At 37.3% G+C, this 22,823-nt stretch overlaps 1 protein-coding gene across 10 annotated transcripts in view; it reads right to left on the bottom strand.

Moving 5' to 3' along the window:
* Positions 1-22,823, bottom strand: part of kif1b.S (kinesin family member 1B S homeolog) — a 213,858-nt gene that overhangs the window by 135,406 nt on the left and 55,629 nt on the right. For 5 of the 10 annotated variants that reach the window (XM_041571245.1, XM_041571244.1, XM_018227630.2 and 2 more), the window contains exons 8-16: positions 18,339-18,416; positions 17,796-17,861; positions 15,328-15,345; positions 10,482-10,557; positions 10,316-10,394; positions 7,526-7,668; positions 6,520-6,764; positions 5,005-5,084; positions 3,214-3,289 (exon numbers count right to left, since the gene is read on the bottom strand). In XM_041571245.1, the coding sequence (XP_041427179.1) occupies positions 3,214-3,289; positions 5,005-5,084; positions 6,520-6,764; positions 7,526-7,668; positions 10,316-10,394; positions 10,482-10,557; positions 15,328-15,345; positions 17,796-17,861; positions 18,339-18,416 (861 nt within the window). The remainder of the gene's footprint in view (positions 1-3,213; positions 3,290-5,004; positions 5,085-6,519; positions 6,765-7,525; positions 7,669-10,315; positions 10,395-10,481; positions 10,558-15,327; positions 15,346-17,795; positions 17,862-18,338; positions 18,417-22,823) is intronic. The other 5 variants (XM_041571246.1, XM_018227632.2, XM_018227635.2 and 2 more) reach the window with 2 other exon arrangements.

Here is a 22,823-nt window from a genome sequence, read left to right as displayed (position 1 = left end):
ACACAGAAAGGTTTCTTATAAAACTGTGCTTCTTCTATTCTAATAGACTATAACATACACAACAAACCTGTTTAAGGGACAAGACACCATAAGAGTCAGCAAAAAGATCACATTGGCTGGAGAAAAACACCTATATAATAGCAGGCATAGCAGTGTAAGACAGAAGATGAATACAACATGAAAATTAAACCAAACATCTTACAGACGTTCTGCACTTTAAGTTGTTTGTTCTAGAACTACAAAACAATTCTACATATAAATCGATGCAGAAGTAACACAGCCAATGCTTCACAAATTGTGAATTTAGAGAGAAAAGAAAAAAAGTTTTTTTTCGTTCTGACCTGAGCACACAGTTTTTAAAAATGCATACACAAGTTTAAAATGTGTACATAAAAAAATTACTTTGGACAAATTGCCAAAAAAAAGAATTAGAGGGAACATTGAACATGTAAGTGAGATTGTGTGAATGACAGCTAATACCACACACATTTGAAATATCCTAAGTAAATTACATAATTGCAGATAATTGCAAATTATTTCCTACAGAAAAATAAAACAAACATATGTTAAAGGGGTTGTTCATCTTTCAGTTTAGTTGGTTTCATATAGTATAACAGTTGCTTTCTATTTTTGGTAGGGGGTGCCAACTAGCTGGTACATTTCTACTATTTGGCCCTGCTAAGCATAATCACTAAAGGCACTGATGCTGTTAAAAAAATATCAGCCAATGGAGCAAATGGTGACAGTTCAGTGTAGTGATATGGAGGTCAGCCCAAATACCATGGATCTGCATCTGCAGGTATGGGCCAACTGCCTGCAGCAGTGGCTTTGCGGTATTTCCCTGCTAGGCTCTTCAACTTACCAACCTCTCTGCACCGTCTGAGGCCTCAGTAGTGACAAATGGCGCTTGTTTATATACATGTGCTCAGCCCAGTGGGCCTGGGTGCAGTCTAATGAACTTCTTAGTGAACCAAAGCACTGGCCCAGCATCTCAGGGAAGCTATGTTTAATTACTGTCTTGGGATTCCTAACATTTTGGCACCCACTTTGATACTTTTCCTTTATAGAATAAGGAAATGCAGTATCACAATGAATACTAGCAGAATATATACTTAACCAAAAGATAAATTATATAATAAATGATCTATTAAAGAATCTTACCAAATTGGCATATACATATCAGTAAATATTGAGCCACCACATGTCTGTGTGCTCCCTCAGAAATCACTTTACAGGAAATAATGCAGGTTCTAACTTTAAAGGAATAGTTCAGTGTGAAAATAAAAACTGGGTAAATAGATAGGCTGTGCAAAATAAAAAATGTTTCTAATATAGTTAGTTAGGAAAAAATGTAATGTATAAAGGCTGGAGTGAACAGATGTCTAATAAAACAGCCAGAATCCAACTTCCTGCTTTTCAGCTCTATAACTCTGAGTTAGTCAGTGACTTGAAGTGGGGCCACATGGTACATTTCTGTTCAGTGAGTTTGTAATTGATCCTCAGCATTCAGCTCAGATTCAAAAGCAACAGAAATGACCCATGTGGCCCCCTCCCAACTCTCTGATTGGTTACTGCCTGGTAACCAGTCAGTGTAAACCAAGAGAGCTGAAAAGCAGGAAGTAGTGTCCTGACTGACATGTTATACATCAAATCACTCCAGCCTTTATACATTACATTTTTGGCTAACTAACTATATTAGAAACATTTTTTATTTTGCACAGCCTTTTTACCCAGTTTTTATTTTTACACTGAACAATTCCTTTAAAGAGCTAAAGCCTAAATACAAATATTACTAGAAATGTCATTTTATATAGGGAGCTTAATGCACAAGTGTAAGGGTTTAGCCAAGCTTAGTGTCATCACAAATCATCAAGCAGAAAAAGGCTTGCCTGTCATATAACCCCCCCCCCCACACACACACACACACCTCTCTCCATATTGTGTTGGTACCTAAGCTCTGATAATGGAGAGGCACAGAGCATATGTTGCAAATCATCAGAAAAGAATGAGACGCTACTGGCATGTACTGGGGGCATATTCAGAGGTACAGATCTTCACTATTCAAGGGCTGTGGTTGCCTTGAGCTGGAACAAACCCCCAAAAAATGTGTGTAGCTTTTCCAGTCTACTTCTTTGGAACACAATAGTTCTAATTTAACAGGAAGAGATGGGAGTAGAGCCACATGTGGCGGCTTTTCCTCAGCCTGTATACTCAGCTGATTGGCAGGCCCACACTCATTCATGTATTTGCACTCACAAGTACTCAGTTAATCTAAATGCAGACACCTGGAGCAGATTTTATCACAAAAATGCATGAATACAAGTTTTTGTGGCAAAATCTACTCTGTCTCTGCAACTAGATCGAAGCAGTGCCTGCAAGTGCAGACAGTCAAATGAGCAAAGACCTGCAGATCAGAGGAATCTCTGCCTGTGTTTAAACCCGGGCTAAGAATTATGTATGCTTGTCCTTAGCCTGTTTTACATATATGCTGATTTCTGCAATATATTTTTACAGAAAATATTATCGTTCAAGAGTATAGTTTCTCTTTAACTGATAAGCCTGGACTAGATAATGTTCTTCTGCTTCAAAAGATAGGATCTGGGATTTGAGGAGTAGCAAAATAGAAAGGTTCATGACAATAGTGGCCAGTTTGAAAAGATGGTGGGTCTGGAAAGAACAGGAGAGAGACAAAACTTTACAGAAAAACAATACACAAAGCGTGACAGGTTTTAAATGTTAGGAGAACAATATGGTATACTATCCTTTGATAAAGCGTAGCCATAATAAAGATTTCAAAAGGAGACAATAATATTCTGTTTTAGGAGAGAGAAGAAAGATTCAAGCACTGGAGTTTAAAGGTATGAAGACAGAAGACATTTAGTCACCTGTGTGAAACTACCTCCGGCAATGTCATCAAATCATGTGAAAAAGCATTTGTATTGGTTGTGCAGGGAATGTCTGTGCCTATACTAGTTGTATTATATAAACGTATCCTTCTGAATTTTTACATATATAATTCCTGCAATGACAATACAAAGGTGTTTTTGATTTTTTTTTTGTAGACGTGGTAGAGGTGATGTTGCTGGGTGACAAAAGATCCTAAGTGTTCTTACCTGAAGATTGATCGCACAGAAGACATGTGGAGAAAGGTCAAGATTAGTAAATACAGTCATAGGTTGCAAAAGTGAATAAAATGTAATACAGGCTATATACCTTTTTGGGTGAGAAAACTCCCAAGGTTCCACCATCCTCACGAATAGCCACTCCCATTTCTGCAAGTAAAGCCTCCCTGTGGAGGGCCAAAAATGCTTAACAGAAAATACAGTATAATATTCATATATACAGATATGGGTTCTAATTACAAAACATTTTACTGATTAATAATAAGTAGGCTATTTAAATCATCTTAATGGATAACTGTTTCAAAAGCAAAAATGCATCCATATTTTATAGGAAGCATGATCTGTTTCATACATTTTCATGAAATTTTAAGATACGAAATGATTTATTAGTCTACTCCTGCCAAAAAAAATGGTTTTCTATTTTGAATACGCCATGTTGTTTGGCTACTGGATATTCCAAATTGGTTTTGTAACCAGTTTGATCAACAAAATGTATCCATACCCTACTATTGCTAGTACTCCTACTACAAATCTGGATATTACAGTATGTGTGAGCGGTTTGTAGCACGAAAATGTTCTTAATTGAGGTAGATCATCTATAAAATGTTTATCTCAAAATAAGAAAAAATATAGGGAATAGAAAACAATACAGAATACAAAGCGGATTTAATTTATCCAACCAACAAAGGGGTTAGTAGATATTGCTTAATTTGGCCCCTCTTACTAACTTAGTAGCCACAGTAGAAGTACACAAAAAAGACACATACATCAAGTTCAACCTTTTTTCTAATTTAAAACTGCCTATCTTCTAGTTAATTCAGAGACAAGTGACTCTCATACGAGTCCTTTAAATCAACTTTGTACTAAGAGTTAATTATACTAACCAGTAGTTTGTTCATACTACAGAATGGATCAATCTCAATTGTCATGTGTATTACTGGCCTGATGTTTTTTTTATGGAAACGGTTATCTGTATTAATGACATGTTATAAAGTGGAACACTGCAGATGGAAATGTGCGATACCCCAGGACCAATGCACATAGGGCCCAGATGTTTTTGAACCAAAAGAATGTTGACTTCATTAATAAAAAGATTAGTTCCTAAGCAGTTTGTTTCATTAAGTCATAACTGTGGCCAAATGGACAACAGTAAAGCAGATGTCAAACAACGTACAAAAAAAAAATATTCCAAAATCAAAGATCTGAGAAACCCCTGCATTTTTACTCCTCACTCTACCTTAAAAACATCTTTCTACTCTTAAAAGCATACATGAATTGCATCAAAACCAACGTGTAGGCACTAGTTAATGATTGATAGAATAGACTAAGTTGCTGAGGATAAGTCTTTTGTGCATACAGGTTATTATATTGTTAAGGTATGAGTTTTAATCTACAGTAGAAAAATAAATTATGCAAAATCTGGAAAAATGTAAATCAGGGAAATGTGTTGAAGTAGCTTTCTTAAAGTATGCAAAGGATATAAGTGAAGAAGTCAGATTTCATTTGAATATTTATGGTGTTAGTGACAGGGGTTAAGCGTTTGCAGTGTTAATGTAAGGCTATGGGGGGCATGTGCAAAACCACTCTGACAAATGCACACCCTAAAGCAGTAAGTGATACTGTATGTGTAGGACTGTATGAGGTAGAGACTAATTGGATTTGACTATTTACAAATTATTATAGCATAATATCCTCCGGTTAGTATTTTAAACCACTTTAAATGTAAAATGCAAGAAATATTAAAATCAGTGTATGTAACTTTGAAGATTCCCAGAAATTAATTTAAATAAATGCCCCAAAATTCATTAGGTTGCTAAAATAAAAAAGTAATTTGACAAGAGTATGTATGTTTTCTATAACAGAATCACTGATTTTGCCATACCTTTCCATTCGAATAGCCTCAGTTTTTCGCAGTTTCTCTTCCCATGTCTCATTTAGCTCTGCAATAATTTTTTCAGATTCCTAGAAAATGTTAAGATGATAAAAAGTTATAACAAAAATGAGTCGTTTATTGCAAAGGTCTTATAATCAAAGCTTTATATTCTTATTACATTGATACCTTGTGTTTTGCCCTATTTTCAGAATGGTATAAGGAATGTTGTATTACAACCTTTTTCCATAACAAAAAAAAAAAAATCACAGTGTTCTGTCACAGCTCTTACAGATGGGCATTTATTAATGTATTCCCAGGACGGGGTTTTTTTGTGTTTGTTTCACCACATTTGTCACATTCTATTATGCCTACGTTCAGTGGTTTAGCAAAATAATTCAGATGGGGTTTTTGCCTTCCTCTCAAAGAAGTTAAGCAAGGCCATGTCTTTATTTTCAACGTAAGTTACTATATTCTTTAAATTTATAGAATCAGTGTTCTGTCTGACCATGTCAGTTTTCAGAGTAGCAGTTACAGGCCCTAATCTTAGCTTCTCAACAGCTGCTCATAGCAAACCGAGCATTTCCAACATGGCGACCTCCTGTGACAAGTTTGAAATCCTTGATCATTGCTGCTATTGAGAAGCTGACATTTAAGGCTGGTGCAATAAGGACATTATAGAGTTTGAAATATGGAATTTTTAGGGTTTAGTTCTCCTTTAAGAGCCAAATATATATTTCTTAAAACTGAAATTTGTCTCTTCTAGTATAACACACTTGCACTCTCTGCACTAGTACAGTGGTTCCCCCTTGACCCTCTCTGATGTCAGGGTTGCCACCTTTTCAGTTTAAAGTATACCAGCCTGGCTGGGGGTGCATCCATAAGGGGGTGGGGTTGTGTCATCAAGTGGGTGGAGCCATGACAATGAGGGGTTGGCGCTTGTCATAAAGTGTGGAATCAGCTGGGGGTTTTATAGTATAGGGGCTAGGACGGCCAGAAAGGGGTGGATCGGAAGAAGGCTGGGGGGGGGGGGATTGAATGATTATTACAGATGTACCAGACAGGCAACCGTATCTGTATCTGATGCAAGAGAGGAAAGCGTGGGGGTGGATTTTGGGATGCCTCCCCCAGTGTTGCTGCCGATCTACTCTCATTCCGTTCCGTATGCACATGTGGGAGTGAATGAGATCCACTTGTCACTGCGCGCACCAGCCTAAGGGCCACATCAAAAAGTGTTATTGTGTTTAACTGTCTTGCATCATCTTAAATAATTTCCCATACACAGTGTACCAGAACTATCTCAAATAGGTAAATCTTGACAGAGTTTGCTCAAAGAAACAACACTAGAGGGTCCAAGGTTATTTTCTCACATCCCAGCATACAATACAGGCATTTAAGAACAAAAAAACAATTCAATCTATTTCAATGATAACTAATTTGCTTGAATTAGTCTTATTAAACACACATTTCTGACCTCAGATCTCTGTGCCCTTAAATGTTACCATCAAAATAAAAAAATTCACTTACTTTAAGTCTCTCTATAGCCTCCTCTCCTCCTGGGGTAGACATGATTCTTTCCTGGATGCTGGTAACAGATGTCAATCCCACCTGACTACTGAGTGAACAGGTGGATGCGGAAGATGCAAGAGAACTTATAGAGGCTGTGGAGAAATTGCCAGGTCGTTGATTCTCATTGGCTAATAAGTATTTATTCTTAAGGTTCTCATTATCATTCATGTCTGAGACAGGAAAGCACCCAACAGAAGGAAGAGCTGGAAAGGGAGATAAAAAAAGGAAACCAAGGTGCTGGGACAGTTAAGAGGAAAGGAAACCACATTGAGAAACAGGACAGAAAGAGAAAGGATGATTGACCACACTGAAACAGTGTTAAAGTATTTCTTTCTACTATTGTTTTTATTTTGCAACCCTCCAGTTTGAAATTTTGTTTGCTGGTTGCTTGACCTGGTCTATACCAACCTGACAATTAACTGAATATCAGAATGAATAGGACATGACCTTGAAAGTAAATAAGTAAAAAAAAAGGCAATTCTGTCTCTATCCCTCCTGTGAGCATAGGGGGGACAGGACTGAATGTGTCCTGCCTTGTCAATGAGTACATTTGGGTAGAAAATGCAAACATTAGCATTTTCTGGTGACAACTCACCCGTTATACAAAATGTATCTCAAATGAACACTTCTCTAGGTTTAAAAAAAATAATAAAAAATTATATATATATATATATATATATATATATATATATATATATATATATGTATGTATATATATATATGTATATGTATGTATATATATATATATATATATATATATATATATATATATATATATATATATACACATACTGTATATATATTTTTTTATTATTATTTTATTTAAAAATAAGTAAAACACAAAAACATTGGACATTTCACACCCAAGCACGCACAGGAAGGTGACATTAACATTTTTAACAATGCCAGGAAACATGAACAGAATATTTTGCAGGAGTATTGGAAATTCACTAAAATTACTTACTTTCAAGGATATCACCCAATCCCTGAGCACGCAGGAGCTCTTTAAGTCTAGTTACTTCATCTTTTAGTTCACGCACAAGTTTGGCATTTGGATCTTCATTGATAATAGCATTACACTTAATCTGTTTAGCACGATCTGCATATCTAAAAGAGAATACATTTTATAGCTATAGCAAGAGCATAAATTGCATGTTAAAAATAACTGATGTAAGCAAAGGACTAAGAGTAAATACAGCAGAAGTAGAAAAAATGATCTTAAGCAGAATGATTTATTGGAAAAAACAGACCTTTGTCAAGATACCCTATACTCAAAACCATATATACTGCTAGTATGTTACTGTATATATTTGTAATTTTTTTTTTTTTTTTTAGAGTGCATTGGTCTATTATGACCAAATAGAACTGAGCACTGAGCACTTTCCAGCCCAGAGATTAACCAGAAAGACAATGGGATACCCACAATACATAATTTTTTTGCAATGATTTTACTTTGACAAGTCTAGATCCAGAACTCACCTGTCTCTCACACTGCACAGCTAACTGCACACAAATATTCACTAAAATCTACAGGGAAGGCTTGAAAACAGTTTAAAAGCACAAGAGTAATGTGACTGAACATATCAGAAGTTTGATTGAGGAGCTGATAAACTGAAACAAACAAACTATGTTCAACCAAAAGTAAAAATTAAGAAAACTACTTTCTGTACCCCATCACAACTGCACAATATCAAATATACCCCTGTACTCCAATTTCCATACAACTGACCTCCTATTTCTATACCAAATCTGCTTTCTGCTGTGTCACCCACTGTCTGACTTTTTTCTTAACCCCCAAATCACTGAGAAAAATTACAAACGGACACATTACAAGCACTGCTATTTATGTAACAAATAAATGGGCGAAGGAATGACTAGAGTAGGGAATATATTGTGTGAACACCACAAAAATAATTTAAAAGCAGCTTCAAGACAAGAGATTCTGCAGCAGATGCATGAATGAGGTTACTGCTTAAGTGCAGATTGCGTAGATTGCGTATAGGAACTCTGAACATATGGTCCAAACATCTGCATGAAACACAAGTTGATATATTCAATTTGATATTTATAGGTGTTTAACATCTCCATTAAGTAGTGAAGTAGGTCTGAACTAAAGTAAATGTGCCCCACCATAAGGGTTACCACATCCCTTCACCATGAAAATCAAGGTCTTAAGCATGTAGGATTCTTTTCACCTGTGCATATGCACTTGTCTGTCTGTTAAGAATTGGGTAAGGATGTTTCATCTGACTGTTCTTCACTGCCGAGAGCTACAACAGAAATATACCAGCCATTTATTAAATTATGCAATTCAGCATGTAAACCCACAGACTACAAAATATTTAGAAAAGAAATGTATCCTCATTGAAGTTGGCAGTGAGAGGCTTGAATGGCCTATAAGGTAGTTTGGCGGCTTCCTAGACAGAAATAATTTGGTTTGTTGCCAAAAGCAAACACCATCATCGTACAGATTTGGCAGTGATGACATGCCTTGAATGTTGTGTTCTTTCAAATCACCATAGAAAATACATTAGTAAACCTGAATTAAAAACAGAGAAGTCAGAGTAGGAGTCAGAGGTACCATAAACTGAGGAGTCTGAGCCGAGGATTTATGTACCGACTCCACACCCCTTCTGGGCATGAAATGCATGAGGCTAATATGTGTAAAATAAAGCTTCCTAATCTTTAGCAAATGCCTGTTTTGTGATATCTGTGCTTTTCAAATTTGTTGGTACAATTTTCCTCCTCATTGCGCCAGTTTGACCACAGGTACGACTGAGTTAGAGCCAACTCATGAAGCTTGCCTAGCTTTGAAATCAAGTTCCATTCTGCCCTAACAATAAGATATGCAAGATGCATTCCCATTCTAAATTCTAATAAATAATTTTTTTAAATTCATTTATATTAAAATAAATAAAATTTTAAGCTTGATATGATTAAAAATGAAATACAAATGCATGATCCCCTTTATGGGCACAAGCAGCACTTAGCACTAAACACTAAATGCAAAAGCTTGCATTTAGCTACACTGAATTTCACCTGGCAAAGCTTATAGAGGCAATTTTTACCCTTGGGGGTGCCAAAAGTTAGGCACCCCAAAGTGACTACTTTTACTTACCCGACACCCCAGCCGGTTCACTTATCAGCAGAAAAACACTTTGGCCCGGGGTTCTTCTAGCGAGCACCACAGAGAGATCCACTTCCTGCTTCTTCAGGCCTTCTCACAGCTGCGCATGCGCAGTAGCGAGAAAAGCCAAACTTTAATGAAAAATGGCTATCTCGCTCCACTGCACATGCGTCTGCCACAGGTAATTTGAAAACCGAAAAAGCGGGAAGAGGATCACTCCATAGTGCTCACTAGAAGAACCGGGAGGGGGGGGGGGGCTGTGAGGCTTTCTGCTGATAGGAGCAGCGGTCCGGGGTGTCAGGTAAGTGAAAGCAGTCACTTGGGGGTGCCTAACTTTTGGAACCCTAATTGTAAAATTATATTCCTTCTCCTTGAATATCTAAATTGTACACAAATGTAGAAACAGAAATAATGCTTACTGTAAATTAATGCATAATCAGTAAGCAATCATAGAAACAATTAAAAATCAAGGTTACTGTCTTTTACAAAATAGTTTAACAAGACAATTTATTTAATAAATATTTACTTCATGTTTGATACCGAGATGCTTTCAGTATACTTTTTTTTATTAAAGAATATATTAAAGAATGGAATTCATGATATAGTGATGTAGCTTGGATTTCTTACCTCAATGTACTCAGAGTCTCATCATAGTTTATATCAGCAGGACTCAGTGCTGCAACCATTGCTGTCCGGGAATTCCCACCTGCAACAAAAATGACCAAAGAAAGTGTCAAAATATCTCAAGCATTTGAGGGTTTTCACTTATAAGGCAAATATGAACTTTTTTTACCCAAGTTCTCACGAAGCAGCCATGTTAGTACAGAATCCCGATATGGAATGAAGTCTGTTTTTTTCTTCTTCTTGCTCTACAAGCAAATATATATATAAAAACCATTAAATTCATGTCACACAACACTTGCAGCTTACTGGAGAAAAGAGAGAGAGACTAAAGTATTTTTTAATTAAAAATGGAGAGTAAAAATAGTTCTGGGGTAAAAAAAGAAATTATGTTGTTCTACTTGACAATTTAAATTAATGATGCCCTCTGTTTAAAGAAGGGTATTTATTGGCCTCACAATGGAATTTACAAATGTATTCTCTATTCTATAATCTCTAACCCAATTTCAAATTTAGCCCACCTTCTAATTTACATAGTCTACACAGTGCTTAACACAGGATTAGGCTAGAAATGGCACATTTAGGGTTTTTAGGGTAATGACACATGGAGTGTTTTGTTATAATTAAATGTTGGGTGGTCGAGAAAAAAGCCATAAACACATTTTCCAATGAAATGCATCAGAATCTGCTGAATCTCTGCCAATGTGTAAGCTTTATTGCTCAAAAGTGCTTACTGTTGCATTCTCGAGAGATAAAGCTACGTGGGCCAAAAGGAATATAGCATTGTGCATTTTGTCATCAAAAGGAATATAGCATTGTGCATTTTGTCATCACACTAATAGGCAACAAATTGCCCCGTGTGCTATCATATTGATTTTTGGGCTAAGATAGAGTGGTGGTGGTGGTGAAAGTTTCTGAACCCTTTAAAATTTTCTGTATTTGTATATGAATGTGACCTAGCCTAGTTTTCAACCAAGTCCTAAAAGTAGATGAAGAAACTTTAGTAAAACAAATAAAACATAAATTGAATTTGGCCATGTATTTATTGACAAAAATGATCCAATAATATATCTGAATGTGACCCCCATGTGCGGCAATAACTGCAACTAAATCAATCCTGCACATTGACTCAGAGGAATTTTAGACCAGAAGTCTTGACATTTTCCTGGTATAGTTCAGAATTAATTTTTCTATCAATTATGGCAAGCCATCCAGGCTAAGATGCAGCAAAACATGCCCAACCCAGAATACTCCCACCACCATGTTTCACAGATGGTATAAGGTTTTTATGTTGGAATGCAGTGTTTTTCTATTACCAAATGTAATGCTCCTCATTTAAGCCAAAAAGTTTTATTTTGGCTTCATCTGTTCACAAACCATTCTTCCAGTAACCTTCTGGTTTAGAAAACTGCAGTATATTGGGGGAAAGCATATATGTTACCTGCCATACACACCACTGTTGTTCAGTGTTCACCTGACGAAGGGGGAATTGCCCCCGAAACGTTGTGTCGACTTAATAAACACGTAAGGGTCTAGTCCCCTACTTGAATTGCACCTGTGTGCCGGTACCTGTTTTCTTCGAGGGTCCGAGCACCGGGTCAATTACTTCATAGGGCTCGGGTGTGCACGTGAGTGTGTTTGCACTCCTGATGGTGGACTCATGAACATCAGCATTCACCAATGTGAGACAAGCCTTTAGTTGCTTAGACGTTAACCTGCGTTCCTTGTAACCTCTCAAGACTATTAAGCATCTTGCAGTTGGCGTTATATATGATGGACGACCACTTATGGGTAGGGTAACCATTCCAGGTTTGTTTTATAGACCCGCTGCGGCCTGCCCCACCAACGTCATAAAAGGAGCGGGGTGAGCAGGCGCACGGCTATAATGCCGGAAGCCGGCATTTGAAGCCCGCCACTCGCGAAGAGTACGAGTTGGCCCGAACCCGCCCGACCCGCGGGTATCAGGCCGGCCCGCACATCACTAGTAACCATGGTCTTGAATTTCCTCCATTTATACACAATCTGTATGACTGTTGATTGGTGGAGTTCAACTCTTTAGAGATAGTCTTGTGCCTTTTCCAGCTTTATGGGCATCAACAAATCTTTTTTTGAGGTCCTCAGACAGCTCCTTTTTTCAAGCCATGATACACATCCACAAATGTCTTAATGTGTGATCAGGCTTTGTTGGATTTGCTGGATGCAAGATTTCTCACTCACACCGGATTGTCATCCTATTGACTGAAAACACCAGACTCTGATTTCAGCTTCAATCCTAAGGATTCGCTTACTTTTGCCACACACAGATATGGTATTGGATCATTTTTTTCATTAAATACATGACAAAATATAACAAAATGTTGTTTTATTTGTTTATCTAGCATTTCCTGATCTACTTTTTGGATTTTTTGAAAATCAGATTTATATAAAATATAGAAAACTTTTAAAGCACTTTCAAGCACTATTGCATATTATTATCAATATTATTCTATATTAACAATAAAAGGCTGATTAGTTAATTTCACATTATATGAATTAATGTCAGTAGCATCAGCTGCTATGAGAGAAGTAACAACAGGCTCTGCAAAATGTTTTGAGTCCACTGAGAATATGCAGTGCCACTGGCTCTGAAAGGCTGGTCTAGCAAGTTACAAATAAACATTAACAAGTTTGTAAACTGCATTATCCACTGCTTCTGGCAATCAAATTGGCTATGTGCCTAATAATTACTGCTAAAGAACATTTAGGACCTGTGTGAATAACCCTGAGAAAGAGAAGTGGGACAGTCTGTGTCACATTAAGGCTAATAACTTCACAAGAATTAACTGCCGTGCTTATTCAGTCAAAGCAGTTTCAAAATACATTCTTCTAATAAATTACAATATTGTAAAAATGTACATTACTGCATTCACCGTTGTCTACATTGTGTAGATATACACATAGCTACATTTCCTGATTTGTATGATTTTAGACAACTTGTATCCTTTCTTTAAAGACATTAAAATGGGAGATTTTATATGTGATAACCCTCTATTTACAGATACACACAAAGCATGTTAATCAATAAGGAAAAAAAGTTTATCACCAAACATCTCCCCATATTTAACATGGATAAGAAACAAAAAATTCCCAATAGGCACACGAAACCCGACACTTCACCAATGGCGGGACAAAGGATTAAATAACCTTAAAGACTTATTAGATGACAACTATTCAATAATCACCCAAACAAAACTCATGGAAAGATACCCGTTTACTATGCCACAGTACAAATCATTCACTTTGCAACTTGAACAGCCACTCAGTTAATAGACAAAAAAAAAGATAACCCGTTAAACAAAATATGGAAGAACAGGGGCACAAAACAAACAACCTCACAACTATACCAGTCGAGCACTAATACAACTAGGAGATGAAGAGAATTCTGCTTTTAAATGGATAGCAAATATACCAAACACAACGAAATCAGATATCCATAAGCAAAATATGAATATAACGAAGTACCTCCCAGCAAGTAGATACCAAGAAATGGCTCTCCAAATACTCTGCAACTCATATCCAACCCCAATCAAAAGACACAAAAAGGGAAATCTGTCCTCAGATAACGGTTTAAGATGCTACTCCCCAGGAGCTGATTTAATACATAACTTTTGGTCATGTTTAAAATTACAAACCTTTTGGCAAGAGGTAACCACATATGATGAGCAGATGGCTGGAACACCTATCCAGATGCAAATAGAATGGGCACTATTTAGTAATACCATACAACATACATAACTATCAAAACCTGAAAAAAATATGATTGGGAGACTAGCGGCGTCAGCTCGAAAAACAATACTACAACAATGGTTGGCCTCTGATCAACCATCTATATTACTAGTTAAACAAAAATTACACCACTTATTTCACATGGATTGGTTGGTAGCAATTACTAGAAGAGAACAAAACACAACGAAATTTTTTAACAGATGGATAACATACATAACATCACTCCCACAACACATTAAAAACCTGCCAGTTTACACCTTTAGACAAACAACATAGTATGTTGAAGAAACCTTAAGAGAACACCCACTCATAATGGAGTCATCCCAATACCTAGACACATGTCAACAGGAACAAGGAAGACTGAACTTCGCACCCCCCAGGAGTCATCAAATAGATTGTTGGCTATATATCCATTAAATCCCACATTTACTAATGTGTCATATACTAAATATTGAGCTCAGCTTCTCATACTGTTACTATATATTTTTTAAAAAAATGTTAAGAACTTATTCTTATTATTATTACTATGTACGAAACTGCATACTGGAAACGTACTTTATTATTTGATAAAATATTAAATAAAAACATGTTTAAAAAATTTTAAAAAATGAGATTTTAGAAAAATATAACTCAAAATCTTGAATCATTAAACTTATGGGCCATATCAGCATTTTTGCCCGCCAGCAGAGAAAATGCTACATCTGACATAGCCCTTACTATTTCTTTTAACATGTCACATTTCAGAATTATAATTGCCTTGGAGGCAAATGATGGTGCAACAAGAAACAGTTGTTCTGCCAAATAGAGCCTCCTGTAGGCTGCCAATCCGCATAGGGGCAACAGTTGTACTGCCAAATAGAGCCTTCTGTAAACTGCCAATCCGCATAGGGGCAACCAAATTTCCAATCTCAGTCCTTATTTTGCTTGTAAACTCTTTTTACATTTGAAAGTTTCTCATAGGCAAAAAAGGCCCAGTCTGCTAAAGGGCTTAGTGGTCTTTGAGTCTTTCCATAAATATCCACCCTCTGAAATGCAACTTTAGAAAGAAGTGGCTTACGATAACAATTTTACAAAAGTAAAACATTGTGGCAATATTATATGGTTGTTACAATTTCATTACCAAAATAAGTGACCTTGTTTGGTATTGTCTATCTAACACATGTAAAACATAATGCACCGATCGGTACAACTAAAACTCGTTTTGTTTCAAGTACTTAATTTATACATCTTTAATAACAGAAGAGAAACCATACCTTGCTGGTGCAGTTATCCTGACATGGTAGCATTAAGCAAGCATAGACAAAATATTACAAAGATTTATGATGAATTAGAGACAAACACGGTACTGAGGGAAGACTATTCAAGTTACATAGTGATAGCTTTGTTTCTATGTAAATTGCTGTTTTTACTTATGTCATGAGGTATAATCAGTCATGATGTGGGTGGAATTTTCTACTATTATGTATTTAGGTAAAGTATACCCAATTAAAGTAAATATAATGTAATGAAACAGATACAGATACTGTTATATGATGGTACAGATACTGTGGTACAGGAGAGAGATCTTAACTTAAAACAATGCAGAAACATGTAGATGTCAGTGCTATACAAATCAAAGATGATAATTTATTATAAACAGCACAGATTAGACAACCATTTTATTGAACTTGTTGAACAAGGTAAAACTTTAAGGGGGTCATTTATAGGGAAGCACCGAATCCAGGATTCGGCCTTTTTAAGCAGGATTCGGATTCGTCCGAATCCTTCTGCCTGGCCGAACCGAATCCTATTTTGCATATGTAAATTAATGGCGGGGAGGGAAATCATATGACTTTTTGTAACAAACAAGGAAGTAAAAAATGTTTTCCTCTTCCCACAGTTCGGTATTTGGCCGAATCTTTCGCAAAGGATTCGGGGGTTCGGCCGAATCCAAAAAAGTTATTTATCAAGGTCCGAATTTATCTCAATATCGGATGCTACAAACTCCGATCTAACCCACTCTGGTTTTGAACACTTATTTATTATTACATTTTCCAGAAAATTACCTTTGCGGGAAAAGCTCAGATTTTCACGAATTTTTCATGAATTTTCCCCGAAAACTCTGAATTTTTCGGAGTTTTCACCCGAAAGCTCAGAAAACATTGTGAAATTGCCCGAAACCACCAACACAACAAAAATGAATGCGACTGTTCCCATTGACTTTTATGCAACCTTGACAGGTTGAGATGCCGTGTTGTTATTTGGACAAGCAATCACCGTTTTGTATAAAGGGTAAGGCATTTTTTGGTAGCTTAAGACACAAAATGTCTAAATGTCTTAAAAATATTGTTAATGGGTTGAGTGCAGGGGAGTTCTTGTATTTCTCTCTCACCCTGTCTGAAGAGGCAAGAGAATGAGGACAACACATTATGCGAAAATTAAAGAAAAACTGGATGCGGGTAACCAGTTAAAAACAGGACAAAAAAAATAGCACATTGGAAGGGTCCATAAAAGTGAGTAAGAAAAAAGGGCAATGGCACATGGGGAAATGTATGCAGTTTTGTCACTTGAGCTCAATAGGCATGCAACAAAACAATCAAAATTGCCCAGATTCATTTCCACGAAAATCACCTGATGCTGTGGGTGTACTAGCAGATCAAGGAAATGAGGATCAATTTGCTGGGTGACAAAATGCCTTCAATCCGCTCATGTGCCTTTGCCATTAAATGGAACAAACAAAAGAAAGGATAATAGCGGAGTTTAAAGGAAAGATAAGGGTGAAGAGGGTTTTCCCAAAAGGATCTTTCTGTAATTTGGATCTTCATACGTCAAGTCTGATACAAATCATTCGAATATTAAACAAACAGTTTAGCCTAAAATTTTCATTAATTATATCTTAACTGGTATCAAGTACATGGTAGTGTTTTATTATAGAAAAAAAGAAAAAGCTTTAAAACTATTTGATTAAAATTGTGTCTAAGGAAGATGGCCTTCCCATAATTTTGAGCTCTCTCAATAATAGGTTTCCAGATAATGGCTCCCATGTCTGTATTTTTAGTAAAAAATCAAGGTAAATAATGTACTAAGATGGTCTTTATGCAAAAATGTTAACTTTGCAAACTGAACCTGAGCAATGGAATTGGAGAATACATCAGCTGTAAATATGTTGCACAATACAATGTTTTGACCTATGTGCAATACATCTAAAGGCAATCTGGACACTGACATTTTTAATAGCATAAACCAAGTATAGGAATTATTGCACTTCGTATTTACAGAGCACATAAAGCCCACACAGTTTGTTTTGCTTAATTGTCTGGGTTGCTGTACCACTTCTCATTAACTGTAGCACCCCAACAGTCAAAAACCCTGGATTGTCTGGATGAATTTGGATGCCCAGTTCTCTTTGTTGGCATCACACAAATACCTGGATTTTCTACACATCATGCACAGCTACCGTATACACATCTGCAACAGATTATGTTCACAGTTTCATCCATCAGTATGATACCACTGTTTAAAGACCCCCATTTTAAATCACATGTCCCTCCTAACATAATTCTCTTACACTTGGGCAAGTGTGTGGTTTAATGTCACTGTGGGTTACAATGAGTGAGATAATTTTCAGGGATGGTAGAACACCAAAAATGTGTTCATTTTCTTTATAGAGAAACCATAAAGCAGATTCAGTACAGAACTAAGCACAGCTTAGTGGCTCTTTAATAAACAGTTAAGAACTTACCACCTCTGCAAGAGCAGATATAACTTTTCCCAGAGTTGTCAGTGACTTGTTGATATTTGCACCTTCCTATAAAGAAGGAAAAGTCAATTATTAATGACCTAAATGTAATACTCTAAATTTAGAGCTAGTGGTTTATTTGCATATAGCATATCCAAAACTTTTTTCAGTTGTTTTCAGGTAGTCGAATGTTCAGGTGTGTCAGCCTGGCAGCAGATTCAGAACTGTTTTCTACATTAGTCGATGCATTTGTCAGTAGCATCTATAGAATATTAGCAACTATTGTATCAATTCTAACAGATGCCTTTAATATTAGAAAAACAGTCAAATAGACTGAAAAAAGTCTATTTATGGTGAACTATTTAAAAACAACTGAACTGAAAAAAAAATGTTGGAAGGTGAACAACCCTTTTTAAAACTTCAGTTGATAATTTCTTTATTCCTGGTAGCAGCATCTGACTAAAAATAATGCAGGAAGAAAAATGACGAGTAGTCTAATAAAAAAAAAATGAAATAAACAGTAATGATTTTTAGATGAACACTCACTTTTAGACGAGTACCCTTTGCTCCAGTTGAATCCGCTCTCTCACTTCCTGCCAAATCCACCAAGCTAATCTTGCTGACCTGCAGAAGTTGGAGAAGGGTAAAACAAAAACAGTTTTTATGTTTATTCTAATTAAAACTACTTCCAGACATAAAAAAATTATACATTAATGCAGGGATCCCCAACCGTTTCAACCCGTGAGCAACATTCAGAAGTAAAAGGAGTTGGGGAGCAACACAAGCATGAAAAATGTTCTTCAGATGTCAAATAAGGGCTGTGATTGGCCATTTTGTAGGCCCTATGTGGATTGTCAACCTACATTTAGGGGCCCATTTACTTAGCTCGAGTGAAGGAATAGAGGAAAAATAGTACGAATTTTGAATGGTCGAATATGGCTACTTCGACCATCGAATGGGCTACTTCGATCTTCGACTTCGAATCAAACGATTCGAACTAAAAATCGTTCGACTATTCGATAGTCGAAGTAATGTCTCTTTAAAAAACAATTCTTCGTCTAGTTCGCCACCTAAAACCTACCGAGTCCAATGTTAGCCTATGGGGAAGGTCCCCATAGGCTTCCTAACAATTTTCTGATCGAAGGAATATCCTTCGATCGATGGATTAAAATCCTTCGAATCGTTCGATCGAATGAACGTTTATTCCTTCGAACGTTCGATCGTAGGAATAGTGGTAAATCCTTCGACTTCGAGGGATTTTACTTCGACGGTCGAATATCGAGGGTTAATTAACCCTCGATATTCGACCCTAGGTAAATGTGCCCCTTAGACTTTGTTTGCCAGTGCCACTGGTTTTTATACAACCAAAACTTGCCTCCAAGCCTGGAATTCAAAAATAATCACCTGCTTTTAGGCCACTGGGAGCAACATCCAATGGGTTGGAGAGCAACATGTTGCTCACGAGTAACTGGTTGGAGATCACTGCATTAATGTAACAGTACATTAAAACTTTAATACATATAATCTGGGGTTACTGAAAGCACACTTTTACGAATCCTTCAGGATTCCCCAGTTCAACACACAGTCATATGAAAAAGTTTAGGAACCCCTCTTAGCCTGTATAATAATGGACTTCACTTTCAACAAGAAAGATAACAGTGGTATGTCTTTTAGTTTTTAGTGAAGCAGTATTCAGTTGTATAAAATTAAAATTGTGGAAAAACAGGCTGTGCAAAAATCTGGGTACCCTTGTAATTTTGCTCATTTGAAAGCATGCAACTTCTCAATACTGATAACTGCCAATACCAAATTGGTTGGATTCTCTCGTAAAGCCTTGAACTTCATAGGCAGGTGTGTCCAATCATGAGAAAAGTTATTTAAGGTGGCCAATTGCAAGTTGTGCTTCTGTTCGACTCTCCTCTGAATCCTCAAGATCACCTCCAAAGACCTGCAAGAACATCTTGCTGCAGATGGTGTATCTGTACATCATTCTACAATTTAGCGCAATTTGCACAAAGAACCTCTGTATGGCAGGGTGATGAGAAAGAAGCCCTTTCTGCACTCACACCACAAACAGTCGCTTGCAAAAGCTCATTTAGACAAGCTACAGTCATTTTGGAACAAAGTGCTTTGGGCTGATGAGACAAAAATGGAGGTATTTGGTCATTACAAAGAACACTTTGCATGGCGGACGAAGCGGAACACCGCATTCGAAGTAAAACACCTGCTACCTACTGTCAAATTTGGTGGAGGTTCCATCATGCTGTGGGGCTAGTTCAGGGACTGGGGCCCTTGTTAAGGTTGAGGGTCGGATGAATTCAACCCAATATCAACAAATTCTTCAGGATAATGTTCAAGCATCAGTCACAAAGTTGAAGTTACGCAGGAGTTGGATATTTCAACAAGACAATGACCCTAAACACACTACGAAATCTACAAGAGCATTTATGCAGAGGGAGAAGTACAATATTCTGGAATGGCCGTCACAGTTACCCGACTTAATCATCATCAAAAATCTATGGGATGATTTGAAGCAGGCTGTCCATGCTCGGCGGCTATCAAATTTAACTGAACTGGAGAGATTTTGTATGGACGAATGGACAAAAATACCACCATCTAGACACTCATCTAAGGCTATAGGAGGCGTCTAGAGGCTGTTACATTTGCAAAAGGAGGCTCAACTAAGTATTGAAGTAATATCTATGTTGGGGTGCCCAAATTTATGCACCTGTGCATATTGTATATTTACTGTTAATCCAATAAACTTTATGTCACTGCTGAAATACTATTGTTTCCATAAGGCATGTTATATATTAAAAGAAAGTTGCTACTTTGAAAGCTCAGCCAATGATAAAACTCCAAAGGAAAACTTTAACCCCAAAATGAACATTTAAGCAACAGATATTTTCTATCATATTAAGTGACATATTAAAGAATCTTGCCAAACTGGTATATATATTTAAATAAATATTGCCTTTTTACATCTCTGCCTTGAACCACCATTTCATGATGGTCTGTGTGCTGGCTGCCTCAGATTACCTGACCAGAAATACTGCTGCTCTTAATGTAACAGGAAGAAAAAATGTGGAAGCAAAAGACAGAACTCTGTTAATTGGCTCATGAGACCTAACATGTATGGTTTCTTTGTGTGCACAGTGAATCGTACAATCCCAGGGACGGCCCTTATTTTTTAAAATGGCAATTTTCTATTTAGGATTACTCAATGGCACATGCCTAGCGCTCCCCTGCGGCTGAACGCCAAAAAACGGAACACAGGGTAGCGCAGGTCGGAACGCCCGTGTGTAAGAGCCCTAATAAAAGTTGTGTTTTAATTCACTATCTACTTCAGCACCTGAACTAGTTAACTGGAGGTTTGCAGGAGGGAAGCATAAGCAATTATGTTCTCCACCGTGTATTTCCTCAATAGATACATATGTTTGTTACAATTGTTATAATTTAACTTGCGGGTGCACTGCTACTTTGTTTCAATTTTGGTACTCTAATAACTAGTGTGCATTTTAAACAGTACAATAAAAACTTTCATGGTTCTTTCATCAACCATTTCAATTTCAGTATCATTTAATTATTGACCTCTTTATCCCAGACTCCCTGATCATTGCTTAGTTCCCCCCGGTATTTTAGATTTAGGTATAATTGTGAATTATTGGCCTAGCATATCAAGTAGTGCTTGTGTCTAGCCAGCTTCACCACACCACTTCATATTCTTGCTGCATAGGGGAGTTGTATAAGGGGGAGTGTTGTCTTTATTAGGTTGAGCCAGCCTTTGAGTGTAGGGGACACCACAATGGACATCACATTTCCTCGCGTAAAACCGTAAAGTGCGGAATAGAGTTCTCATTGCTGCCCTTGGTGTGAACTTATCTACTACGCTCAAGAGACATACCTTGGGGGTCAATAAATTAGGGAGCGCCGTTTTTTCTGAATACAAGTAACGGCTTGTGGCCAGAAGGCTTGGATTCTAGGGCATGACCATATACGGTGCAAGTAATTTGCCTCTGTTGAACCACACTTGGGGAGTTAGGCTGATTCACTTCTGTTCATGTGGAACAGCCGGGTTGGGGTCAGGTGAAGTCTATGTAGAATTTTAAATTAGATTAATTTATCTTTGGTAAAGACCAGGTAATCATAGGCCCCGTCAGTTGCCTCTTTTTAGTCATCTTCCTATAGCTCTGTGATGTCCTTAGTCCAGGTAGGCCCTGCTGCATTGAATGAGAGTTTGATAGTGGATTGGAGACGTGTGTATAGAGCTGTGACTAATTGTTTGGTGAAGGTGGCCCTTAGGGCTGATTCTATTTTTGTAATTGTGAGGAGAATATTGTTCCCCTGGAATTGTGTTGGTCTAAGTTAAAGGTATGAGAACCAGGAGAGGACCTGGTGAGTTTGAGTATGTTTTCTCTCTTTCCTGGGGAAAATCTTTCCTTCCTCAAGCAAATTCCCTAGTGTTCCAGTGCAGCCAGATTTTATATGCTGTTATGTTCTGCAAATGTGGGAGAAAGGAACTTCCCGATAATAGTAGGTTTCGTGAGAGATGGGGAGACTTTAACTTGTAGGGTGTGGTTATGATTGGATAATCTGTGTGTAGGTCACAGAGTTTGCGGAATGAGATGTAGGCGAGCGATTCTATGGAGCTTGCTACGGTGGCCTGGAGGGGGAAATTTGGAATGCTTGGATCTGGTTTGAGCCACCAGTGTATATAGTAGATCTGGGGTGCCAAGGAATAAAAATACCAGTGTGGGAGGCATAGTCCCCCACCCCCAACCGGAGGCCCGTAGCTTGGCCCTAGCAAACCTGGGGGGTTTGTTTGCGCAGAGGAAGGCTGTTTGTGTGGTGTCTATGGAGGTACAGAATGTGTGGGGAATGGGAACAGGGGAGTGAAAGACAGAGGAACATAGGGAGGAATATACTTTTTAGAAGATTGATCCTACCCCAAATTGATATGGGAAAGTTTGCCTATAACTTCAGTTTCTCTCTTATATTGGACAGGATTGGCTCCAGGTTTGAAGGTATAAA

Source organism: Xenopus laevis, chromosome 7S, assembly GCF_017654675.1.
Source record: "Xenopus laevis strain J_2021 chromosome 7S, Xenopus_laevis_v10.1, whole genome shotgun sequence".
Classification (NCBI taxonomy): Eukaryota; Metazoa; Chordata; class Amphibia; order Anura; family Pipidae; genus Xenopus; species Xenopus laevis.
This window is presented reverse-complemented; position numbering and strand designations above follow the sequence as displayed.